Below are 19,146 nucleotides of genomic sequence, written 5' to 3'. Positions count from 1 at the left end.
TATTATATATATATATAATATAAAAAAATAATTCAATTGAGATGATAAAAAAAATTGAATTCAATCCAAAATATTAACTGAACAAAATCTAAACAAATTTGATCAAACAAAATCAACAGAAAACAGATATATATCGACATATCGCAAAACTGAAAATACCCACAATTAGCAAAAAAGAAAAAAGAAATATTGTGGAGAGTGAGAAATTTGGTGTAGCTGATGGTGCAGGGTGAAACTTTTCTAAATATCTTGTTTTAGAAGAATATGAGTTTTTATTTTTCATGATGAATAGTCATTTTCTTTTTATTAGTTTGAATTTTTTATGTTGTATAATTTTAGAGGAAAGTATGAGGGTTTTTACTTTTCATGATGAATATTTGTTTTATTATTAGTTTGAAATATCTAATTTTACATAATTTTAGAGAAAATTTAGAAAAAAAAATAGAAGAATAGGGGTTTCATTTTTCACGATGATTAGCCCCTTTCTTTTTATTTTTATCAGCTTCTAATTTTTTATTTTATATAATTTTAGAGGAAAAATTTTAATGATTTAAATAAATAAATTATTAAAAGAATATATATTTTCACTTTTCATGATGAATAAATTTTTTTATATTAGTTTTGCAATTTTTTATTATATATATATATATATATATATTAAAACAATAATTTACATATTTTAATAAAATAGATAAACTTAAAAGAGAAATAAAGGTTGGCATTGAGAATAATTTTTTTTTATTAGTTTTGAAATTTTTTATTATATACTAGCGACAGAAGCACACACAATTACGTGAGTGATATAATATATGATATTTTATGATTATTTTATGTATGAAATAATATATTATTTAGTAGTTGAAAATTATTTATTGGAAAGATAATATAAATTTAATATCCTATTATATTCAAAAAGGTAGATGAGAAAAAGTGGAGAAAATTGTGGATAAAAGAATAAAATTAAAATATATTTTTGGTGATAGGAGTAAAATGGAGAAAAAAATTGGTTTAATTTTAACACATTAAAAGTAGTTATTAAAGGGTGCTCAATATATATTAAAACAATAATTTACATATTTTAATAAAATAGATAAACTTAAAAGAGAATTTAAGGTTGGCAACTTGGCATTGATATTCGAACTTGGGCCTCTCAAGTTCAAAACAAGATCTGCCCAATAAGCCACACGGAAATTTAGTTTCTTATACAGGACATATTTTTATATAATATATTTTCACAAATGAATATACATTTACAGATATGCTGAAAAAAATTTCAACAGTTTTGGGGAGCCGTGGCTCACTTTTGCCCTATGGTGGGTCCGCTCCTGCTTAAGTGAGCCATTACTACAAATGCATATGTAATTGTTTATCTTTATATAGATGACATGTTAATTATGGGAAGCAACCATGAATTGATTGTGAAAACAAAGAAAATGTTGAGACAACATTTTGACATGAAGGATTTGGGATTGTGTGATATTATTCTAGGGATTAAAGTTTTTAGAACTCCTGCTGGATTTATTTTATCCCAAACTCATTATGTAGAAAAGGTTCTTGAACGATTTAATGCCACAAATCGTTCTCCGGCTAGAACACCTATGGATTTGGGTACACATTTAGCCAAACATAGAGGAAAAGCTGTTTCACAATTGGAATATGCAAGGGTGATAGGAAGTTTGATGTACTTAACTAACTGTACACGTCCTAATCTTGTATATACAGTAAACAAACTTAGTCGGTTCACAAGTAATCCAAGTGAGGATCATTGGAAAACATTAATGAAAGTGCTTGGATATTTGAAATACACTTCAAGTTATGGAATAGTGTATAAAAAATATCCTGCGGTCCTAGAAGGATTTTATGATGCAAATTGGATTTCTGACACGAAAGACTCCAAGTCTACTAGTGGATATGTGTTTACAATTGGTGGAGGAGCGGTGTCATGGAGATCCTCTAAACAAACTTGTATAGCTCGGTCAACTGTGCAGTCCGAGTTCATTGCTTTAGATAAAGCTGGTGAAGAAGTCGAGTGGCTTCGAAACTTTTTAGAAGATATTCCATATTGGAATAAACCGGTGTCTTCCATTACTATTTATTGTGACAATCAGTCAGCAATAGGAAGAGCACAAAGTAGTATGTTGTGAGAGCTCGTGCTCCTGATTAATGTTTAATGACCAAACAATCAGGATTAATTAGTGTAAACAGCAAAAACGAGTAAAAATTTTCTTTTTTGGGCCTGCAAAAATTTTGGCATGACCTCCCCGTTAATAGGACATCCCGAAAAATCCAAACAACACAACACAACATTATATACTCGAAAATAGAGTCATATTCCACAAACACAATTCCTACAGCCGCACTGTCCAGGACTAAACACAAGCAGAGCCGACAAGACTCGATCACTCCACAATCAAATCAAACCAACAATAGAGTATATAATACAACTACTCGGGGCATCTCCCCGGCAGAATACCAAACCACACACAATACATATAAGTATATCTGGGAAAACAATAACTACTAGCCGTCACTGAGCATCGATACCTGACGCTCCAACAGACGCGTCAGAAGTCCCTGAAAATCCTGTCATGGCATCAAAAACAACCACAACATAAAAGAAAAATAGGGGTCGGACCCCAGTACGACAAACCAGTAAATTGCGATGTAAATAAATGACATGTAATAATACCAAGTAAATTCAATGCAATGCTATGCAATGCGTGAACGGTAACAATGGAATAACGGATACCAAGTGGAGTACCAATAACAACGTCAACAACAGTGGCCACCCGTGCCAGGAATGCAGCATCAAATCGCAGCTCGTCCATGCACGTAGCTCTAGGAATGCGGTTTGCAAGGCCGCTCGTCCCGAGCTGTCATCTGGGAATGTGGCTAATCCTATCCCACTCGCCCCTCTCATGACTCAACATACATCTCAAGAGTCCAAAAAAATAGCTGTCAAAGGAGTCAAGGCTCAACATGCTATGCCATTGGATTAATGTGACTAGTTGACAAATATCCCTTTTTAATATATTTAAAAAGAAAATATATTATTTATTTAAAAATAACAACTAGGGATAATTACTCAACTCAGCACATAAATATCAAATTATGCATGAATGCACATACAAGTCATCCAAGGAACATAATAGCAATTAACAAGGCACTTAATAAAATTAAATGACTCCATAAACATCGTAAGATACCGTTTTGAGCGTACCTCACTGAACACTTAAATTTACCACAATTCTTAAGGACTTTCTGATGACTCTGAACTTGTGGAAAATATTTATTTCCAAAATCAACTCATATAAAATTTCAACAATTCGACGGTTTAGCCTAAAATACAAAATAATTTCCGAGGCTAACATACAACAATCCTAAGGCATAATACTATCGAATATACGATATTCTATAGCCCTAGAAGTTCGAAAACTCAATTAACGCTATTTTTAATTTTTCAGAAATTCCACAAAATTCCTAAAATTAAAATTTACACTTTCTAACACATCTAAACATCCAAACATAATTTATCAAGAACTAAAACTCGAAAATTCCCAATTAATAAATCTGAAATTTTGAAATAATGCTTAAATAAATTCCAAAAAATAACCAATACCTCAATTCGGCTCAAATATAACACCTACAACCAACAATTAAATATATATCAATTATAGGAACTCAATTGAACCAAAATACCCAAATTTTCGAAACCCTAGCCATGAAATTACCTCAAAGTTTTGAAATTGAACTCCATCAAACCTAAATAATCTTCCTCCTAGCCTAAGCAACGATAGGCGGCAGCAACATGGCGGAAAAACGGTTGCTGGGAAAAAGGGGTTCAAAGAAACGAGCTCAAAGCTTAGGAAAATCGGTACCAAAAGAAAGATCTCTCCGCGAGGATTCCGGAACTACTTCCGGATTTGAAATCGGGCAAACAACGGAGAAATTACGGCCAAAAGAGGAAACAAAAATTGAAAAGGAATAATTTATTATCTTGTATGCATATGTGTGTGTCTATTTATTTAATTGAGTTCAAACTTGACCCGGTCAATTTTATTCCAACTCCTGTGTTCTATAAAAAATTAAATATGTACTTTTATGTCGTTTATATTCCGATATTTACTAATACATATTTTTAACACACAATTATTTTATCTGGCTTAATTATTATAATTTATCACTTTAAAATAATCAACAATAAATTTTACCAAATAACTGGTTAATTAACATCGGGTCCTTACAATTCTCCCCCGCTAAAAAGAAGATTTCGTCCTCGAAATCAAACACACACAAGGCAACATACAAAATAGTTTAATCATCTACCACTGATAATACACAGGAAATTCTGAGTACAAGGAGTAATTCATCACACTTTCAAATAAATGAGGTCATTCCTGACGCATTCTTTCCTCTAACTTCCCAGTAGCCTCTTCTTTCTCATGTCTACTCCACTGAACCAAAACTAAAGGAATCGTCTTGTTCCTCAGTTGTTTATCCTTGCGATCTAAAATCTGCATTGGCTGCTCAACATAGCTAAGAGAACTGTCCAACTCCATATCTTCGGTCCTCAAAACATGAGATGGATCTGTCTCATACTTCCGCAACATAGACATGTGAAATACATCATGTATCAAGGATAAACTATGCGGCAAGTCCAAACGATAAGCCAAAATACCAATCTTCTCAACAATCGCATAAGGGCCGATATAACGAGGAGCTAACTTCCCTTTACGCCCAAGTCTCATAGTACCACGAAACGTTGATACTTTCAAGAAAACAAAATCGCCAACTTGGAATTCTAAAGGTCTACGCTTTTTATTAGCATAGCTGGCTTAACAATCTTGAGCTGCTTTCATCCTTTTTCTGATTAATTCAACTTTGTCTTTCATCTCTTGAATAAACTCTGGTCCCGACATCTGTCGTTCTCCTATCTCTTCCCAACATATCGGAGACCTACACTTTCTGCCATACAAAGCTTCAAATGGTGTCATTCCAATTGACATTTGGTAGCTATTATTATAAGAGAATTCTACCTGAGATAAAGATTCTTGCCAACCACCACTTAAATCCATTACAACAGCTCGCAACAAATATTCGAGTGTCTGAATGGTTCTCTCAGACTGACCATCTGTCTGTGGGTGATAAGCAGTACTCATTGCCAACCTTGAACCCAAAGCTGATTGCAAACTACCCCAAAACTTTGAAGTAAACCGAGGATCACGATCTGATACTATAGTCACTGGCACACCATACAATCTAACTATATGATCAATGTACAACCTTGCCATTTTATTATAGGTACTAGTACGATCATAAGGAATGAAATGGGCTAATTTCGACAATCTATCAACAATCACCCAAATTGCATCACAACCACGAGTAGAACTGGGCAGGTGTGTCACAAAATCCATAGCAATGTGTTCCCAATTTCATTGTGGAAGTGGAACTTCCAAACTATGTAACATACCACCAGGTCTCATTCATTCAGCCTTAACTTGTTGGCACGTCAAACACTTAGCCACAAAATCGGATATCTCTTTCTTCATACCTTCCCACCAATAGTGAGATCTCAAGATATGATACATTTTTCTGATTCCTGGGTGAACGCTATGACGACTACAATGTGCTTCACGCAGCAAAGCTTCTTTCAAACCTATCAAATTTGGAACCACAAGTCTTCCATTATAACGCAAACATCCATCTGAAGAAACATTGAAATTGTCTGACTGTCCTGTTTGAGCTAATTCTTTCAATCTGTGGATGTGAGGATAAGTCCTATGAGCTTCCTTGATGTTAGAAATTAACGGTGGTTTGATTTGGATAGATGAAACTATAAAGTAGTCACCACTTGGTTGATACGTCCATCCCGAAGTACCCAAATGTTCGTGAACCTTGTAGATGGTAAGAGATGTCAGCATAGCATTCTAAACTTTTCTGCTGAGGGCATCTGCAACTTGATTCATTCGCCCTGGCCGATATTGGATTTCACAATCAAAATCCTTAAGTAATTCCATCCATCTATGCTGTCTCATATTCAAATCGGACTGTGTGAAAAGATATTTCAGACTTTTGTGATCAGAATAAATCACAAACTGTTCACCGTACAGATAATGACGCCATATTTTCAGTTCAAACACAATAGCTGCCAAATCTAAATCATGAACTGGATATCTGGTCTCATGTGGATTTAACTGACGGGATGCATATGCAATCACTCGTCCGTTTTGCATCAATACATAACCCAGTCCATTAAGAGAAGCATCTGTACACACAAAAAATCCACCTGAGCCTGAAGGTAAAGCTAACACTGGAGCTGTGGTCAATTTTTCTTTCAAAGTGTGGAAACAAGAATCACACTCCTTAGTCCACACAAAACGACGATCTTTTTGTGTCAGTTGGGTCATAGGCTTGGCTATACTAGATAATCCTTCAATAAAACGTTTATAATAACCAGCCAAACCCAAGAAACTGCGAATTTCAGAAACATTGCTTGGTCTTGGCCAACTGATAACAGCCTCAACTTTACTAGGATCAACGAAGACTCCCGGAGCTGATATAACATGACCTAAGAACACCACTCTTTCCAACCATAATTCACACTTCGAAAACTTTGCATACAACTGAGCTGCTTTAAGCTTCTGTAGGACAAGTTTCAAGTGTTCTTTGTGTTCCTTTTTTGACTTTGAATAAATCATAATGTCATCAATAAAAACGATAAAAAATTTGTCGATGAACTCTCGGAACACACGGTTCATTAAGTCCATAAAAACAGCAGGCGCATTAGTCAATCCAAAAGACATGACTAAAAACTCAAAATGTTCATAACGGGTCCTAAAAGATGTCTTAGGAACATCTTCTTCTCTAACTCTGAGCTGATGATAACCGAAACGAAGATCAATTTTGGAATACACAGATTTACCCTGCAACTGATCGAACAAATCATCGATACGTGGCAGAGGATATTTAGTTTTCACCGTAGCACGGTTGAACTTCCTGTAATCGATACACATTCGCATTGTTCCATATTTCTTCTTTACAAATAGGATTGGAGCTCCCCACGGCGACATACTTGGTCTGATATAGCCATTTTCCATAAGATCCTTCAATTTTTCCTTAAGTTCTTTCAACTCAGCAGGGGCCAAACGGTACGGTGCTATAGAGATAGGATTCTTTCTTGGCATTAAATCAATGCTGAAATCTATTTCTCTTTGAGGCGGAAAGCCTGGAATATCATCTAGGAACACATCGGGAAAATCTCTAACAACAGGAATGTCTGACACTGACAATCCAATTTCCTGGGTTGCGTCAGGAGCATAAATCATGAACCCTTCATTCTCATCTGATAACAATCGGAACATTTCCATCGCTGACACCAATGGTATACGAGACTGCGAATCACTAACATAAAAATTCTATTTACTACCATATAACGGTCTAAAACTCACAACTCCGTGAAAACAATCAATGGTAGCTCGATAATTAGTCAATGTATCCATACCCAGAATACAATCAAAATCGGATACAGATAATTTGATTAGATTAGTTATCATAATATTTTCATCGAATCTAATCACACAATTCAGGACTATCTCATGAGACCTCGGATAGACGCCAGCAGAAGTAGAAATAGACAATGTATCCATCAAAGAAGTGGTAGCAATCTCAAACTCATCAATGAACTTATCAAATAAAAATGAATGAGATGCCCCAGTGTCTACTAAAATACGTGCAGGGTGATCAAAGATATAACAAATATCTGCAATAACACCTCCTGCTGCATCTCTAGCTTGGTCTTGAGTCAATGCATGCATCTGAGCCTGCTGTGGCCCTGGGAATTGCTGCTGATAGGGACCCCTAGGTGGTGGATGGCTGGACTGATGTGATGACTGGGCAGGAGCATATGGTCTGACTGCTGGTACTCTAGGACCCTGACTATACTGTGGAGGCCGGAATTTTTGTTTTCCACCATTAGGGCAACCTCTAGCATAGTGTCCTGTTTGACCACAAACATGACAAGTCCCCTGGACTCCAACACACTGAGCAGTGAAGTGCTTACCACCACAACGATCACAAAACACATCATTAGTCCTACTAGCTAATCCTCCAAAAGAACCTCCTCCACGACCACTAGAGCTTGAGGAACTGCTTTGAGATTTCTTCTTAAACTCTTCCCCCTTGGCTTTGAATTTCTGCTGCCTTGGCTGCTGAGATGGTTGTGAAGGTGAATATGCCAATAAAGGTCGGTATTGAGACGCACTTGACGACATTGGAGCATTACTCCCAAAGTTCTGAGGATACATAGGATTATGCTGGGGTTCTTCCAATAGTAAACCTTCCCCTATTTCCTTTGCAATCTCAACAGCAGCAGCATAATTAGTAGGCTTACTAGTCTTCACCAAGGTGTAAATGGTTCGGTTCAGCCCTTGCAGAAATCGTGATAACTTGTTCTTGTCATTTGATGCAACATGTGGTACATAAGCAAAAAGAGATGAGAACTTCGAGTGATACTCTACCACTGTGGAGTTCCCCTGAACTAGCCGGTTGAACACAACTTCTTTGGAAGAGAAGTAAGACGGTGGTGCAAATTCTTGAAAGAACTGAGCACAAAATGATTCCCAATTTATTTCTTGACCTGCACCAATCAAGGAAGCTTCTGTAGCTTCCCACCATAGCTGGGCTCTGTCCTTGAGCTGACAAATAGCCAAATTCAGCTTCTCCTCAGAGGTATATCCCATCACTCTGAACAGATTTTTCATGCCTTTTAGACAACCAGTAGCTTTCTCACCATCTTCAGTACCTAAGAATCGGGCAGGACGCATACTCTGAAATCTTGCCATCATAAATTCCATTCCCCCAATTTTTCTAGTCAAAAGCTCCACATTCTGAACAAGTTTAGCATTTTTGTCTTCTGGTCTTTCTCTAGGGATCTATGGCACTTGCTCAACTTCAGCCTCTTCAATCACAATATGAGCTGCCCTACCAGCTGGGCGACCACGCTTTCCCTTGACGATATCATCAAGTGCCCTGAAGTTATGAGCTTCAGATTATTGCATCACTTTCTTGCCTTTACCACCTTTCATTCTAATAACCATCTAAAAATATACAATGGTTAATCCTAAAACAGAAATGACTAAAAGCAGATCTTAGTCTAATAAGGCAAAATGCTAAACTAAGAATTTAAAACTTAAGTCAAATACTAGCTTTGACTATGCTAAGTCAAATAATACATAGCAAACAAACGGTCAAGAGCAAGTAATCAGTCACATGCGCAATCATTTATACGTGTCTAGACTCGAGTGTCTTAGACTCCAATTTGAGCATATCCCAGTTACGCTTTAATACCAAATGTGAGGGCCCGTGCTCCTGATTAATGTTTAATGACCAAACAACCAGGATTAATTAGTGTAAACAGCGAAAACGAGTAAAAATTTTCCTTTTTGGGGCATGACCTCCCCGTAAATAGGAATCCCGAAAAATCCAAACAACACAACACAACAGTATATACTCGAAAATAGAGTCATATTCCACAAACACAATTCCTACAGCCGCACTGTCTAGGACTAAACACAAGCAGAGCCGACAAGGCTCGATCACTCCACAATCAAATCAAACTAACAATAGAGTATATAATACAACTACTCGGGGCATCTCCTCGGCAGAATACCAAACCACACACAATACATATAAGTATATTTGGGAACACAATAACTACTAGCCGTCACTGGGCACCGCTACCTGATGCTTCAACACACGCGTCAGAAGTCCCTGGAAATCCTGTCATGGCATAAAAAACAACCACGACATAAAAGAAAAACAGGGGTCGGACCCCAGTACGACAAACCAGTAAATTGCGATGTAAATAAATGACATGTAATAATACCAAGTAAATGCAATTCTATGCAATGCATGAACGGTAAAAATGGAATAATGGATACCAAGTGGAGTACCAATAACAACGTCAACAACAGTGGCCACCCGTGCCAGGAATGAAAATATGCCACTGATATTGAGGAGACCTTTCTTGGCCACTGCCGATGCCAAGATAGAGGTGAAGAAGGGTGCGTTGTTGATGGGTGTGGAAGGTGAAAGAGTAATTTTTAATATATTCATGAAGGCATCTAACACCCTTATTGAAGAATTGTGCTTGATTGAGCCCGTTGAGAGGTTGGAAGCGCCGAATTTAGCAACGAAGAAGGCCACGAAAAAGAGAGCAAAATTTAAAATCTGGTTCGTGGAATTTATTTGGCGAGTGAAAGAGAAAGGGAAGACTTAATACCGGTGAAAGTCGGGCTGACGACTCTAAACCAAGCGCTTTTTGGGAGGCAACCCAAAATTTTTGTTTTGTTTTATTTTATTTTTATTTTTGAATTTTTGCTTTAATTTTTATTTTTGTTCATTAGTTCATTTATGATTTTTGAATTATTATTGGTAATTTTGGAGGCTTGATATTATAAAATTTTAATTTTTTCAGGATTTTTGATCTTCTGGCAGCAGTTTATACGTGCTCGCTCAATATTGGTTCCGCGCCCGCGTAGCCTCTTCGGGTCCTTCAAACACGAACTGCACCACATCTCGCGCAAAAGCGCATCTCGTTAGTGCAAGAACTAAGCGCAATTGCGCTGCTCACCTGCGCAACAACAAGCGCCAACCATTCCCCATCTGCGCTTAACCTTGCGCAATCGCACTCAATTCAGCCCTTCACTTCTAGCGCTAAACAAATCTCATCTGCGCACAACTTAGAGCAAATGCGCATCCCACCCTCTTCATCTTGCGCCAACAGCTCATCAACCGTGAGCTATCGTGTTCTTGAAGTGAACACCGAATCGAGCACCATACAACACACATTTAATGATAGCACCCCTAGCTTCAAATAGCCATGCGAGATCGAATATCAACTATGCGCATTCTTTCTTCTGATCCCATACTTTAAGCGATATCTATTGTCTTGTTTGCTTTGAGCTTCGCCTTTGTGCTATTATCTAACTGGGTATTGTTTTCTTATAGGATTAAAATGGTTGTCGTTGTGCTTTCTCACCTCCTCCCATGGTAGGTTTCTGATGGAGCTATAGATGTTGAAAATGTTGTCTTACCATCGTGATGAAGATTATAACATCAAGTACTGATGCTCGGTATCGGAAGGTATGAGTTCCTTGTTCTTTTTCTTATTTTTTAATCATTAGAGACAATGATTACATTAAGTTTGAGGGGTGAATCAGTGTTTGATTTAGTTGGTTGGTTGATAGTTGTTTCGTTGAGTTTTATTGTGCTTCATAGATAAAATTTTTGTTTAAGTTTAGTAGTGTTAGTTGAGTTGAGTTGAATTGAATTGAGTCGAGAAAGAATTGGATGCATGGCTGATGAAAAAAAAAATTTGTGTTATAACTGAAATTTATGATTGTCTACCTATCTGACGAATATTTTTGAAAAATAATGGAACCAATTGGATGAACAATTTCTTATATACTCTGTGATTAATACTTGATTCTGATTTTTGAGACATACAGACATAAATATGATTGAGGAATTGTTTGGATTTTTTGGGCCTAATTTTCATTAAAAAAATTTATCCTTAGTTGCCTATTTGAGCCTACACTTATATTAGTACTTTGAGGTGTAGAAAAATCTGAATTTGTTGTGAAAATCATCGTTTACTGCTGATGATTAAGTTTTTTTGCACTGATTGAAATTTGTATGATTTAATTGTGGATTCAGACTTGTCTAGAACTAATTCGGACACTCTTCAAGGCGCAATACGGGCAAAACTGTGATTAGGAATGATTTAGGTAATTTTTTTGAAATCGTTTGAGCCTTTCAAGCTACCCATTAAATTTTGTTATCTCTAGTACCTTGTTTGAGCTTTATTGAAAATAGAATGGCATGCGTGTAAACGTGTGATAAAACCCCCATTTGTCATTGTTCAAGGTCCTACATTGACTACCTGAATAGCCTAAACACTATTTCCTACCTTTAGGGGAGTAATTTGAATGCTAAAATGTTATATGCTCCTAGTTTTATTTGTAAAAATGTAATGGTGTGGTGGATGAATTGAAATGAAGAAGATAGTTGTGAAAAGAAAGAGGTAGTAGAAAAAAAAAGAGTTGAAAAGAGGTTTGAAAAGTTATGAAAAAAATTTGTGGTTGAAAAAGTTGTGAAATATAAGAAGTGAAAAGTTGAAAAATTAATGAAGTAAAAAAAATAAGTGTGAAATTTTGAATGAAAAATAGTTGAAGTTAGATTGAGCATAAATATAAATTACTCCTTATTTTGAATTCTTAATCCTTCATTTGTAGCCATGAGCCATGCCTTACATTATAAGCCGATTAAGTCCTATTGACCGAGTCACAGTTGCCCAATATACTAGTGGAGAAGAGTTGCGAGAATTTAGCCTATGGACTGTTGATTGATGCTTTTAATGATTATGAATTTTGATCAAAACACGCACACACTATTATTCTTTGCATTTAACTGATTGTGAGTGTTTTTGATTTCATATCCTTTATTTGATCCTATTCTACCTTGAAAAGTTCTCATGATCTATGAATGTGTGAATTGAACTTGGATAAGGGTGTTTTGAACGTGAGTTGCGGAGATTGTGAGTTTATGCGGTTATTTTGTTATGTCTAAAACTTTCGAGTGTTAGTAAGTTGGATGTGATTGGATTTGAATTTTTAAAAATTATTTTTGAGGTCATTGCTCCATAATATTTCTTGGCTATTCTTGTTGGTTTTTGATGATTTGAGTTTTTAAAATTTATTTGTTTTGATAGTTTTGCTCTGGACTAGCAAAAGTCTAAGTTTGGGGGTATTTGATAAGTGTATTTTATACACTTAATTTATGTATGATTTTAATTGTTAATTGTTTGTTTCGAGCAGATTTATGTCTGAGTTTTGTTGTTTTTGTGGTTGTAGGAAATTAGTGAAGTATTTGAAAAAGAGAAGAAAAAATGAGATTTAAGAGAAAATGGAGAAAGGAATTAAAAGAAAAAAAAAAGAAAATTGAAAGAAGGAAAAGAAAGAAGAGAAGTCGGGAGAAATAATCGAGAGAAGATAGTGGGCTTTTCTTATTGGGCCTCTTTAATTGTTAGCGCTAGTTTTTAACGCTAAGTGAAGTGCAATCGCGCTTCTGCTGTGGAGATTGGAGATTGAAACTAGAGGCTCATGCGCGCCCGCGCGTGATGGATGAGCGCCCGCCCGTCGCTGTTTAGTGTTTTAATCGGAAGGAAAGTTTTATTTTTAGTGGGCTTTTGAGTGGGCTTTTGTGGGATGCTATAAAAAGGAATTTTCTTATCAGACAATGGAGAGGGGCCGCCACAATAATCACATGCACATATCAGAGAACAGAGTTTGATCGTGGGATTTCTTGAAGGATTTCTGAGCTTTTAATTGAAGAACGAAGAAGGAGATCAATCGACCGGACACGACATCGACGACGGATTTGTTTTCTACTTTTTATTTAATTCTGAATTTATGTCTGGATTTTTGAATATGAATTGTTTTATTCAGAATTTTATTATGAACTAATTTTTATAGTCTAGAGGTCGGATGAAACCTGGTGTAGACTCTTTCATGAATTTTTGATTTTATTGAATTAAGTTTCTTCTAGATTAATTGTTTTTTTTAGAATTGATTGTCTTTTCAATTACTTGATCAATAATTGATTTGTAATATTTATTTGAAATCTGGCACTCGGGAGAGGAGATTTTGAATAGGACCAATAGAAAATACACTGTTAGTTATTTATATTGCTCGGGAGAGTGTATAATTTTAACAGAACTTTTAAAAAGAACATGGCTTTGTGATAGGTCACTGCAAGTAGATTCTTAATAGGGATATTGGAATTGAATTGTAGTTGATAAAAATTATTTGTTGCTCGGGAGAGGGAAATAATAAACTTAAGTGTTCTTGGCTATTAATTGACTGGAATTCATGAAAATTAATTAATTAGGATTGATTGTTTAAACCAGGTGAAATCTAAACCTCTAGACCATTTTTTTCTGATTGATATTTATCTGAAATTTGTGTGTGTGCTATTAAAACTCATTGATTATTTTTATTTTTATGCAAAACTCTCAAATATTAATTTTCTAGATAAAGTTTGGAATATTTTAATTACAAGTACTGAATATTTTCAGTTTACTCTCTGTGGGAACGCTACTTGATTTTATCACTATATTAAAACTTGACACTTGTACGCTTGCGAGTATTTTTCACAAAAAGTTTTTGGCGCCGTTGACGGGAGTAAATTTTGATTATTTTTTAGTTTTGTTACCAATTTAGAGTTTTATTTATTTTATTTTATATTACTAATTAATTTCTTCATATTTTTAATTGTAGTTTATGCGATGATCTCAAAGTGCGAATTCTCTACTTTTTGATCCGGAGATTGAGCGAACTGCACGTGCTTTGAGAAGAGCGAGAAGAGAAGAATTAAGGAACATGGCTGAAGAAGAAGCACAACAAGCTCCTCTGGTGCCAATTAGAGACCACTTCAGACCGACGATCTAGGCTCACTATTCTGGAATCGCTCGAGGGACCATTAACGCCAATAATTTTGAACTGAAGCTGGCGTTAATCAACATGGTGCAATCAAACCAATTTAATGGGAGCGCCACTACTGATCCCCACCTACACCTATGCACTTTCTTGGAGATAACCGATACGGTAAAAATTAATGGTGTATCTGAGGATATTATACGCTTACGCTTGTTTCCGTTTTTTCTCAGGGATCAAGCAAGGAGTTGGTTGCAATCACTGCCGCTAGGAAGCATCAGTACTTGGGAGGGGATGATAGAAAAATTTTTTGCAAAATATTTTCACTACAAATAAAAAAAAAAATTTTTGGAGCAGTTGTTTAAGAGCGTTTTAAAAATCTCTCTTAAACATCAATAAATAGCATCGGTTTGGACTAAATCGTTTCTATTGTCTTACCTTATAAGAGCAATTTTTTAATCGCTCCTATTACAAGATTTTAGAAACGGTTTGTAAAAACCGGTGCTATCAACCGCTCCAACTAATATATTTTTAAGAGCCATCTTGCTAATGCTTTTATTGAATAATATTAGCAGCGTTTTTCTATTGTACAACCGCTTATATTTCTTTAACTTCTCGGAACAAATTTAGACCGCTCTTATTGATTATATTTAGCAGCAGTTTGTGTGAAGTGCTGCTGTAAACCGCTTCTATTGCTCAATCATTTTAGGATTGTTTTTAAACTGCTCTTATTGAATATTTTTATCAACGATTTACGTAAAAAACTGCTATAAAACATTTTTTCTCCTTTATTTTCTAGGTTCGATTTTAAAAATGCTTTGATAAAAAATTTACCAGTGAATTATGTAAATTACTGATATAAACCAATCTTAAAAGTTAAACAAATAGAGTCGATTACTACTAAAAGAAGGTGCATCTTCTTTTCGAGAGCTCATCGCATAATAACTCCAAAGTTGAGCATTCTTGACTTGAGACACTTATAAGATGGGTGATCCCTAAAAAATTTTCTCAGTGTACTTGTGAATGATGAATTAAGCACGTTGAAAATACTCGCCTTGATACAGTGAGGATAGTCGTCAAATGACATAAGCACACTGAAAAGATCCATCTTGGTACAGCAAGGAGTAAGGACAGTCGTCAAATTTGAGGCGTTACATATTTTGTCTCTCTCTTTCTAACTAATTGATAAGATAATTAGTCTAAAATTGCTTGATCATGTCACTTGGTCATATGATTATGACCTTACATATTATATATGATTTTTTATTTAATCCGATCAATCAAATAAAAAAACTAATCAATTTCTACATTTTAAAGTTCACACTCCGCTAAATACATGAATCCAAAATAACCTATAATTTTATTAGATCACTTTCAATGAATTTTATCTTATTTGACAATATGTAATACATAATTATATATATATAAGCTTAACCTTACTTCTGACAATATGAGTTTATACACAAATACTACATAAATGACTTTTCATAATAGTAGAAACAATGATAATATGTAAATTAAACTTTTATAATAAAAATCATGATAGGAGCAAATTTTTTTTAAAAAATTTAAAATAAGTTACGTACAAATTTTAAATGGCAAATCTATTATAATTATTAATATAAATTAATTTAAACTACTATAGTGGTGTAATTTATATAATTTATATTTTATAATGAAAATTAATGTTGAATAAATAATAAATAATTCAATAAATACCACCAGTAATTCTTTTATATGATTTTTTAAATTTTATTTAAACTTATTGTATTAAAAATGAGAAAAAGCAAAAGCCGATGCTTCACTAAAATTGAACACCTAGGAAAAAAAAACAAAAATAAATCATATATTAATCCAATTAATAAACTGGAAAAATTTCAAATACTTACGTTATAATTTAATTAAAACTTTTTCCTAATTAATTTATATTATATAAATTAAATCCTTTAACATACAGATTTTTACTATAATTGATTGATAGGATCATAAATAATAAGTTCATGGAAATTACTTAAATATATTTCTCTAACTTTGGTAAATCTATGCATGTCGACAAAATTACAAGATCTTTCCATTTAAATTTTTTGGCCAATTTTAAATTTCATAAATTTAGCGGTGAATGGATTGATATGAACCGCCAAAAAATTATTTAATTTTTCCAAATCATTTCAAATGCAATCCTGCAATCGCCGAATTTGCGAAAATCAAGAAAAATTTAAGAGATAACCCTCTTTTTTAAGTTCAATTTTGTAGATCATATCATTTAATTGAAAATTTCTACATTCCTTACTCGTCTTCTAATTCCTCTACCCGTCGCCCCTAACTCTGTCATTTCTTATTTTCGTGTTTATATTTCCCGATCTTTCTCTCTTTCGTGTTGTGAAGCCCCTTATCTATGCCGTATTTGCTTTTGTTTCCCAGAGGTATTTTGTTCAATTTAATTTTTATTTCGAGTTAATCTAATTTTTACATATGAATCTTGCATAAAATGATTACACAACTATTATGGTTTAATCATTTCTACTATTTGAATATATCAGCAATTACAAAACTTGTGTTATAAGACTGCTCAAAGCAAGACGTCTATAATCACGAGTCAGGTAAAAATATTTTTGATATCAATATTTGGTTAGTTTTATTATTCGACATAAAAAAAATTATTTGTTTTTTTTTTTTTTCAGGTAAAAGGTCATCAATTCATCTCAAATATAGCAAAAAAAACAGGAAATGATGTTAAATTATATCTCGTGGATGATGGCTATCAAGATAGACATCATACAATGTACATATATGCTCCACCAAGTGTACATGAAAGTCATCGTTGTTTTCTTCAAATATGAGAATGAGATGAAACAAGAAAGATTTTGATGGAAGACAAATTGATTTATTTTATATAAGCACTTCGAGTGTTAATTTGTTTTTGTGAAGAAGGTTGTTTGTCAATTCAATGTATATATATTTTGAACAGTTTCATTTAGTTTATGTTGGTTCTTCTAGTATTGCTTTTGTGCAGAATAATTTGTTCATATTATATATTAATTTTGAGTATCGAGATGTTAAACTGAAGGTTTTTCTAATTAATTTATGAGTTTATATATATATGTGTGTGCATGTGTGTGTTTTTTGGTTATTAATTGATGAATTTTATTTGAAAAAACATATATCAAAGTTGCAAAAATAATAAAAGAAAAACAAAAAGAATTTCTAGATAACCTTTATGAACAATGAAAAAAATGTGATTTTACAATTGGTTCCGTAACAATGGATTTACGAGTGTATTTAAATTGCATTATTTTCAACGCTAAAAAAATGTTTCAATATTTATTGCTCTAGGAGTAATTTAAAACCATTCTTATATTTAACGGCTTTATGAGCGGTTTGGAAGTGTTGAAAAATTCTTAGTTGTAGAAGTTGTATGAAATTGCTCTTATATCCATGACACTTAGGAATGGTCACAAATCCCTGCAATTTCTTGATATATAAGTGCAGTTTGTAGACGTTCTTACAACCGTGAGTTTTATGAGTGTTTTAAAACCATTCTTGTACCCCCAAGAACTTCAAAAGCGGTTTAAACCATACCTGTATTCCTAAAATTAGAAATGGTTAGTAGCCGGTCTTATATCAATGACATGTAAGAGCGAGTTTAAACCGCTCTTATTGAGAACAATAAGAGCGGTTTTTCAAGTTTTACCATCGGGAAATAAAACCGTTCCTATAAGATATAGGGACGCCAATAAGAGGAACGATTTTGAAATCGTTGGTAAAAGTTTAAGAGCGGCTAAAAACCGCTCCTAAAAGTCATAAAAACCGTTTCTATAGGTCATTTTTTTTTGTAGTGTTTTCACTTGCCAAATTCACCCAACTGAAGATAGAAATCAGCACATTCAGGCAGATGGACACTGAACAGCTATACGAGGCGTGAGAAAGGTACAAAGAATTACTTAGACGTTGTCCTAACCATAATTTTGCAGATTGGGAACAGATCGAGTGGTTTTACAACGGACAGAATGCGCCTACGAGGATGAATGTGGATTCTGCGGCTGGAGGTACTATTTTTGCAAAGGACCATGTACAGGCCTATGATATGTTGGAGCAAATGACGATCAACAGTTTTCATGGCCATCTGAGCATACGGGAGTCAAGAAGCCAGCTGGAGTGTATGTAGTGGATCCTCTCACATCCATCACTGCTCAATTATCTGCACTGACTACACAGGTAGCTTCTTTGAATAAGATTAATGTTACAGATTCAATTGGAGTTGAAGTATCACATACCCTAGAAGAAGTGAATTATATAAATCCTACGGGCTACCGAGGGTATGAAGGCTGCAAAGGTAACCCTGTCCCTAATACTTATCACCCTAGTATGCGTAATCATGAAAATTTTTCTTATGCTAACAATAACAATGTGTTGAATCCTCCTCCGGGATACAACACAATTAAGGGTGAGGGTAAGCCATCTTTGGAGGACGTTGTTAGTACCTTTGTGCAGGAATCAGGTAAGAGGATGGCGAGAACTGAGTCTCGCCTTGACAGCTTGGAGACACATGTGGTAAATATGGGTGCCATGATGAAGTCTATGGAGACTAGCATAGGGCAGTTGGCGAACGCACTGAAAGTCAACAACCGCGGCCAGTTCCCTAGCAATACTGAGG

At 34.6% G+C, this 19,146-nt stretch overlaps 2 protein-coding genes and 1 long non-coding RNA gene across 3 annotated transcripts; 2 read left to right on the top strand and 1 right to left on the bottom strand.

Annotated features, from left to right (window-relative positions):
• The first annotated feature begins 1,454 nt into the window (after positions 1–1,454).
• Positions 1,455–2,144, top strand: LOC140871096 (secreted RxLR effector protein 161-like). The gene has a single exon (XM_073273538.1). The coding sequence runs from the start codon at positions 1,455–1,457 to the stop codon at positions 2,142–2,144; it is 690 nt and encodes a 229-aa protein (XP_073129639.1).
• Positions 2,145–4,391: 2,247 nt separating this feature from the next.
• On the bottom strand, positions 4,392–4,748 carry LOC140871095 (uncharacterized). Its single transcript, XM_073273537.1, has one exon. The coding sequence runs from the start codon at positions 4,746–4,748 to the stop codon at positions 4,392–4,394; it is 357 nt and encodes a 118-aa protein (XP_073129638.1).
• A 12,029-nt stretch (positions 4,749–16,777) lies between these two features.
• LOC140871094 (uncharacterized) lies at positions 16,778–17,409 on the top strand. Its single transcript, XR_012147608.1, has 3 exons — positions 16,778–16,915; positions 17,033–17,092; positions 17,174–17,409. It is a non-coding gene; the product is annotated as an uncharacterized lncRNA (long non-coding RNA).
• Positions 17,410–19,146: the final 1,737 nt, after the last annotated feature.

Source organism: Henckelia pumila, unplaced genomic scaffold (assembly GCF_033568475.1).
Source record: "Henckelia pumila isolate YLH828 unplaced genomic scaffold, ASM3356847v2 CTG_380:::fragment_1, whole genome shotgun sequence".
NCBI lineage: Eukaryota > Viridiplantae > Streptophyta > Magnoliopsida > Lamiales > Gesneriaceae > Henckelia > Henckelia pumila.
This window is presented reverse-complemented; position numbering and strand designations above follow the sequence as displayed.